This window comes from Meriones unguiculatus, chromosome 12 (genome assembly GCF_030254825.1).
Source record: "Meriones unguiculatus strain TT.TT164.6M chromosome 12, Bangor_MerUng_6.1, whole genome shotgun sequence".
Taxonomy (NCBI): domain Eukaryota; kingdom Metazoa; phylum Chordata; class Mammalia; order Rodentia; family Muridae; genus Meriones; species Meriones unguiculatus.
The window spans coordinates 85869749-85876942 of NC_083360.1; the positions used below are offsets into that span (position 1 = coordinate 85869749).

At 49.3% G+C, this 7194-nt stretch overlaps 1 protein-coding gene across 2 annotated transcripts; it reads right to left on the reverse strand.

Annotated features, from left to right (window-relative positions):
• Nucleotides 1–1123: 1123 nt before the first annotated feature.
• Nucleotides 1124–6697, reverse strand: LOC132646856 (uncharacterized). 2 transcript variants are annotated; one of them, XR_009585189.1, is made up of 4 exons: nucleotides 6342–6697; nucleotides 4878–5247; nucleotides 3839–4223; nucleotides 1124–3637 (listed from the first exon to the last, which is right to left on the reverse strand). XR_009585189.1 is itself a non-coding variant. In XM_060366088.1 (3 exons), exons 1-3 carry the CDS (start codon nucleotides 6586–6588, stop codon nucleotides 3358–3360), a joined length of 771 nt encoding a protein of 256 aa, XP_060222071.1. In that variant the 5' UTR covers nucleotides 6589–6697; the 3' UTR covers nucleotides 1124–3357. The 2 variants fall into 2 exon arrangements, 1 of the variants encoding a protein (XP_060222071.1); XM_060366088.1 differs by lacking the exon at nucleotides 3839–4223 and having other exon boundaries at nucleotides 4878–5121.
• Nucleotides 6698–7194: the final 497 nt, after the last annotated feature.

The window sequence follows — 7194 nt, forward strand, 5'->3', positions numbered from 1 at the left end:
GCCTATGCCTGATAAGGGCAGTTGCTGACCTTTTAGAGAGGCTACCCGCTATCAGACCTCGTTCTATTCACTTCCTTAATGCAGTTTAGCCACCATGTGAGGTTGGTGTCCATCTAAATCAGGACTGGGTTTTTTTTTACTATGCGCAACATAAAACCCATTGTATGGCAGGCAGGCTTAACCCCAAAGCCCTTTCGTGTTAAGAAATCTGGAGATAGGTGGATGAGGAAGAGTGGGTAAAATCAGCTGCTTCTGGAGGTCGGGCCGCTTCCAGCCTTCTGCCCTGCCATCTTTAGCCTAACAATGATATTGTCTCTCGGGTCCTTAAGGCGGATGCCACACACCACCAGGTCCCAACAATAGCATCAGAGTAGCAGGCCAGGGGACAAAGGCCTAGGAGGGTTTTTTTTTTGTTTTTGTTTCTTTGTTTTTTTTTTTTGTTTTTTTTTTTTTTTTATCAGTTATCAGTGTATCTCTCTTACCAGAGAGGGAAAACAATCTCAAAAGCTTTTTCCTTCAGGCTACTGGATGCGACTCAGTCACATGACTTCCCACAGCCTCCACAACCCCAACAGGAATCTGTCTCTAGCTCAGTGTGCTGCTCATCTGCCGACCGAACAAAACTGGAACTCTGTTTATCACCGTTCCCCCCAAGGAACAAGACAGAAGGGGTTGGGAGGCAGGCACCCAGAGCCGGCTGGGCGCCACCTGATTTGACAGGAGAGGAAACGGAGGCTCGGGAGATTAACAAGCCGGAGCTTCCTGACACTCTGCTTCCAAAGCCCTTCACAGTCCCCTGGCTTCTTCAGTCTGGAACTTGCCAAAAGCCTGAGCTGTTACAGATCATATGGAACGGAGTTTGTTTGTAACAGCAACTTGGACGCTGGGAGTCCTCAGGTCCGCTAGCCTTCAGAGAACGCGAGAGAACTCGGTTCTAACTAAAGGTAGCCCTGATCAAAGGTATATTTTAGTTTTGTGCCAGAAAATGGAGATTAAGAGAGAAAAACACAAAATTCAAGGGACATCTTTGAAGAAAGCAAATGTTTATAATCCCTTATTTATTTATTTATTTATTTATTTATTTATTTATTTATTTATTTATTTATTTTGCAATCGTCTGGCCTCTTCATTCTGTCCTTTATCTTCTTTTGCAGAAATGGCTAATTTCTTTCAAATGGTATGTACTGGAAAAATCCAAAATACTCATCAGATAAACCAATCTTAAAAACCACGACTGACTTTTATTTAGGAAGCCACGGAGCATCTGACTTGCTACTGATAAGGTCTCTGTAAGCAGCATTCTAATTAAGCCCACACAGACAGCGACCGCTATGTTTCTGGGAACGCAGCTGGACTGGCGCATGTGCAGTGAGCATGCGCACTGCATCTCAATGGCTGCACGCGGGCTATGCGCGGCCACCCAGCCTGCTCTTTTGACGCTGTCGTTGGTATCACAAGCCACTTTCCCACTCATCCCAGTGTGCCCCTGAGTTCGCTTATGAGACACCTTCACTGAGCCTTGGGTCTACCGTCATGCCTCCAGGCTCCGGATAGAAAAAAGATAAATGCTGGGAAACCAAAATGGTACCCTTTTCCCGGCACGGGACCCCACCTCAGACTGGTAGAGTCAGCCGAGGTAGTGATAGGTATCAAGAGTGTGTAGCACTAGAGAAAGGGGGCAACAGTGGGGACAAAGGTGACCAGAAAGGGCCGAGCCCTCAATCAGGCTTCCAAACCTGGCCATGCGTGGGACTCCTGGCTTGCAAAACTTGGGCAAGTTCGCTTTGTTTCTCCATGCCACAGTTGCCTCCTAGGTAAAACAGGGTACCACAGCACCTGTCCTGGAGACAGGTTTTATTTGAACTATAACGTGTAATAAAATCTCAATTGATTGTGGCACTTCGAGCTGTCATCACAAGCCTTTCAGGAAACGATGGACAGGATGTTGGCAGGATAGACTCGAGGTTAGCATGGTCCGTGGAAATACAGAGGATACATTCGCTTTAATTTTTAATGTCTCATCAAGCACATAATGCTGTGTAGGGATTCAGCATGGAGGAGAATGAAAAGCGAGCAACCTGGCAGTGCAGCACAGAGGTGCCGACGGTGGCAACCCTGTCTTCCTCTGGCTTTCCTGCAAACAGTTTTTTTTTTTTAAACAAATGTGGCTTTGGTATGCAAATCGCTGTATGCAGATTTCTGTGTGCAAAATACAGCATAGGGAAATGGCCTCCTTGCCAAAGAAGATAGGAGATGTTGGCTACCATCGAGGGAAATGGTAGCAAATTCTGATGCCTTTTCCTACTGCTCTTTCTAACAATGTATGGGGTGAGCAGATTTTTGGCATGCTAAACTGAACTATTTTGGCTTTAGGTTGTGTGTTCTTGTGATAAAAGTGTGCTTATTGAAGCCTGTAACTACTTTTTGAAGCCATAATAGCGTGTCGTGGTATTTAATTTAGCATTTCACAACAGCGTGCCACCTCCAGCTAGCAAAGCCGCTTGTTCTGAAACCACAGATGGCTTCACATCTGAGGGTAGGCTGCTTGACTCGTGTGCTTCCTGCTTTCTGCAAAGGATTGTGCTTACTCAGAGACTCAGTTTTACATTTCGAAAAATGTTTCCTAATTAATGTAGGCCTTAGTAAGCGAAAGGGATGTGGGTCATATTAGAATATTCTCTCTTTTGGGGAGAGCAGGTGGGGCTAGCACTGAATTCTCAAGGCAATATCCTCTCACCCAGGCAGGATGACAATACGTCTCTTTCTTGGTGCTCCTTACCAATTCCAAAGCCTCTCCCCATTGGCTCCTCTCAGGAGAGGGGTGGAATAAAAATGTATTCCAAGGTCACTTGTGACAGGGCCTCTGGTCTCCCAGGCTTGGTATTATTTTTATCCACAGTTATGCTCGAGAGACTAGCCACTGCCAGCCAGCAACCCCAGATCACCTGCCTTCCCCTGTTCTTTCCTTTCCCTTACACTCAAGGATTTTTTGTTGTTGTTGTTGTTGTTCACTCGGGGCATTTCAAACTCGCCACCCTGCCAAGTGAGCTGCTCATTAATTTTCCAAAAATGAAGTCTCGTTGAAACACGTTCTCGGGACACCGCAACGCGGCCTGAGAGCAAGGATAACCAACGCGAGGCCGCCACGCCCCAACGGCTAGAAGAGAGGGGAAGGAAATCTCCACAGGGACGTTTGCTCACATAACCGTCCATGCATGCGTTTGCTGGCTCACGCGTGCGCTCATTTGTGCATTTATTCATGCGTGAGTCCCTTCACTTGACTTCCCGCTTACTGCTGTTGCGTACTGCCTGAGGTACAGGAGCACAGAGATGAAAATATCCCGAGCTATAGAGAGTTCAGTATCTACCCGGGGAGACAGAGGCACAGGCTGCCGCCGCTGCTGCTGCGGCAACGGAAGTGTGCACCGAACATGCAGGTGTGCGCAGGTGGGGTCGTGCAAACTCAGGAGCCGCTTGGATGCCGGCAAAGCTTTGGAAGGTGGACAGATGTGATCCAGATGGCTGGGTAGGTGGGGGGTGAAAGCAGCCCCGGAGACAGAGGAGACAGCGTGCAAGAAGGTCCAGTGTCCTGAGCAGCCGAGGCTGAGGGAGCCTTTGGTTGAGAAGTTTATTTATCCTGAAAAACAGAGGGTAGGGGAGGATGGGAAAGTCTCAACTGTGGGCGTGTCAGCTTCGCCTTTTAAGATTTCTAAATTCTCAGTGTCCGAGACCTTGCAAGCTCAGCACAGGGCTGTGGAAATGAACTTGGCTTGCAAAGATCTCACAGCCTCTCCGGGGAAACGAAGCCATCAAGCCCGAAAGCACGTGAGAGCCTTACCACTCAGCGAACCAGAATGAGGCAGGGACCCGGGGTCGTGGTCCAGAAGGGCAGCTGTATCCTTGCGTCTGGAAGACTGCGACGTGACGCAGTCGACACGGGCCGGGAGAGATGAGACTGCTACCGTGTGACAGTGGGTTAGTACAAGGGAGGGGCGGGCGGGCCCGGAGCTGGCCAAGGTATCAGAAGAGCAGCTGATATGGAGGGAAGATACGTCACGCTCCGAGAAGTCTGTACTCTCTGGTGGCTACAAAGCCTTCAAGACTCGGAGGGAGACAGTGGGGCTTTGTAGAGATTTGCAAGTAGAGCCAGTTCGGTGGTGCCCGGGGCTGCGCTCTCTCACCAGGCCACAGTGGAAGGGACTTCTATTTTCTGGGGAGTTGTACTATTCAAACCACAACAGAACGTGAGTCAACCAGAAGCTGTGACTTGTGTGACAGAACGTCATTCAGTAAACCTTACTGAAATAACTTTAGGTACAAGCCCACAGTCTGTACCTAAAGGACAGACAGTCTAGCCACGTGCTGTGGAATCATGTAGGAAGCCAGTCACTGCAAAGGTGGCCGTCAAAGCCATTTACAGTCTGGGTCAAGGTTGGAAAAGCCATGTGGATGGGACCACAAACCTTAGACTGATTAGGAAGCCAGGGATACGGGCTCGTGACTGTAATTTGTCTGAGGCCAAGGATCTGGAACCCTTTTCCTTTTTGCACGCTCTGAATAGAATGGGGATCCGACACCGGGGATCCTGTGGAGCCTCTTGCTCGCTGCCACCACCCCAGAGGATAAACACTGCCAAGTCTGCCCAGATCTTGTAATCTTATTAATCTAACAAAGAGACTCGGTAACAGCCTCAACCAGGGGATCAGTGTTTGCCGTGTAAACTGGCTTATAAACACACCCAGCTGCAACCAAGGCAAGCACTTGGCCGAAAAAAAGGTGGAAAGGGATTGAAACTAAAGTTTCTGGGTAAATGTTTGCTCACGTCTCCGGCCTCTGGCCTCCCTGCCTGCCCCTGCCATCTCCCAGTTCAAAGGCACCTGGTATGTGGCTTCTTCCGGTCTTGCCTTCCAGGCATCTGCCCCACGCTTCTGGCTGGGAGAGTTGGTCCCTTGCAGGGAACCTTGCTGGGCAGCTCTGAGGCTCTTCTGGCTGGGAGAGTTGGTCCCTTGCAGGGAACCTTGCTGGGCAGCTCTGAGGCTCTTCTGGCTGGGAGAGTTGGTCCCTTGCAGGGAACCTTGCTGGGCAGTTCTGAGGCTCCTCTGGCTCTCCTCTCCTTTTGGTCTGTAGGGACACGAAGTCTGATAGTAGCATCAGTGCCTGGGTCAATGTAAAGCAGGCCTCCCACACCTTTGAGCACACCGGGTCCTTTCTATCTTAAATCTACACACTCGGGTCATCCTGTCGGTCCTGGTGGAGACAAAGCAGAAGGGAGGCTTGTGATTTAAATCCAGGCTAACTGAACCCAAGTTCTCCAACGGTATGTTAAGACCCGTCTTTGACGTGGTCCCTGGTCTAGAGCACATGTTGCTCCTGCAGAGGGTTTGGGTTCGAGTTCTAGCACCCACATAGTGGTTCACAACCATCTGTAACTCCAGTTCCAAGGGATCCAGTGCCCTCCTCTGACCTCTGTGAGCAGGGTACATACCTAGCACACGTATAAACATGCAAAAAAGCACTCATACACATAAATAAATATCTAATTTTTTTTTTGAAAGATGGAGCTGGTGCTGAGTTGCAGGCTCAGGGGTTAAGGTCACTTGCACTTAGTCTGATGACCTGAAATCCCCAGGACCCACTAGGTGTAAGGAAAACCCAACTTTCACGAGTTTCCTTGTGACTTACGTGTACAGTAAATAAACATACTAACAGTTTAAAAAAACAAAACAAAACAGGTATGTCCAGAAGTTAACACGTGGGAACATAATATTTGCCAAACTAAAGAGTGAGATCCAGAGAGAGGACCTCCTCCCTGGTGAGGGCAGCATTTATTCCAAAAGTCACATTCTTTTTGTGAGCATAGGGTAATGAAGCCTAAATTCTGCTCTCTTTAAAACTCCTTTCACTCTTCCCCTTCTCTTACCTCCTTTAAGATTCCTGATTATATGCTTCTATGTATACTATTGGAAAGTGCTCTTTTCTTTTTTTTTTTCCTTTTTTATTTTAATTTTATTTTATTAATTACACTTTAGCTCTTTTCATCTAGAATTAATTTTAGTGATGTGCAGACATACACACACACAGAGAGACAGAGACAGAGAGACAGTGAGACAGAGAGACAGAGTGAGCAAATTCTTCCTGCCTCTCTGAAATCTTAAGTAGGACAATTTTGGATTGTGACTCCCCAAGGCAGGAGGGAACCACGGATGCCTGTTGTCTTCTGCCTAGCCTGGACCCCATGGAGATTTCTCAGCAAGCCATGGTAATTGTCCATAATTGCAGCAGGCAATTATGAATTGAACTCCTTCAAAGACAGAGAGCCTCCGTAGGAGCATGCTACCTACCTCTCCTGCGCAGCAGGTAGCTACCTGGCAAATTCTTGAAACTCAACTCTGAGTGAAAATCACAACAGCCACGGGCAATATTTTGAAAATCAACCTGTTTGGAAAAGAGAAGTAGCGAAGGTCTTGAGGCTTCAGGAGTGATGTAGAAAGGAGCGGAAAACCTCAAAACACCTTTTCCTAAATCGGAGTGACTGAATCCGTGGCCAGCAGCTTGGTCCTTTCCCGGGGGCAGCCTGCCAAAGCACATCCGTCACCTGCAAACATCTCATCGGCCTCCTGCCACAGAAAGTGACTGGCGTTTCCTCCCAACCTGCGTCCTCAGCCGAAGCGCCTGCCAGGCTGCATTAAGAGAGGGGTGACCCGGCTGACACAGATGGCCACGAATGCCGGCCACACGGGCTGTGTGAAGGAAGCCAGGCAGCCCTGCCATGATGTCCACCCCCTAGACACCCTAGACATGGGGGCTCTCCCAACCCAGGGCTCGCAGGAGACAGAGATGCTTGCCAGCTGCTGGACAGCTCTCGGGAATGCTTCTTCACTGGGAGGAGCGGGGTAGAGCCTGTCAGCGGCTGAACAGCCAGCCGGACCTGCACCTTCCGGGAGCATACCTTTCCCGGGTCTATGCCCCGTGAGCCTACTTCTCTGAGTGAAAGCCTCTCCAGGGGCTGCTTCTCACGTGGCAAGGCTTTTCAGGGTAGCTAAGTGTCTCAGCCGCAAGAACATGTAACATGCATTGTGGGCGGGGCCTAATTCTGCATCTAGTGTACCCACTGAGCCTCCTTGCCCCTCAGCTGTAGGAGCAGGGGTGGTTTCCTGCCTGGCTCGGGTTTCTGAGGGGTCCGGGTTCCCTGCT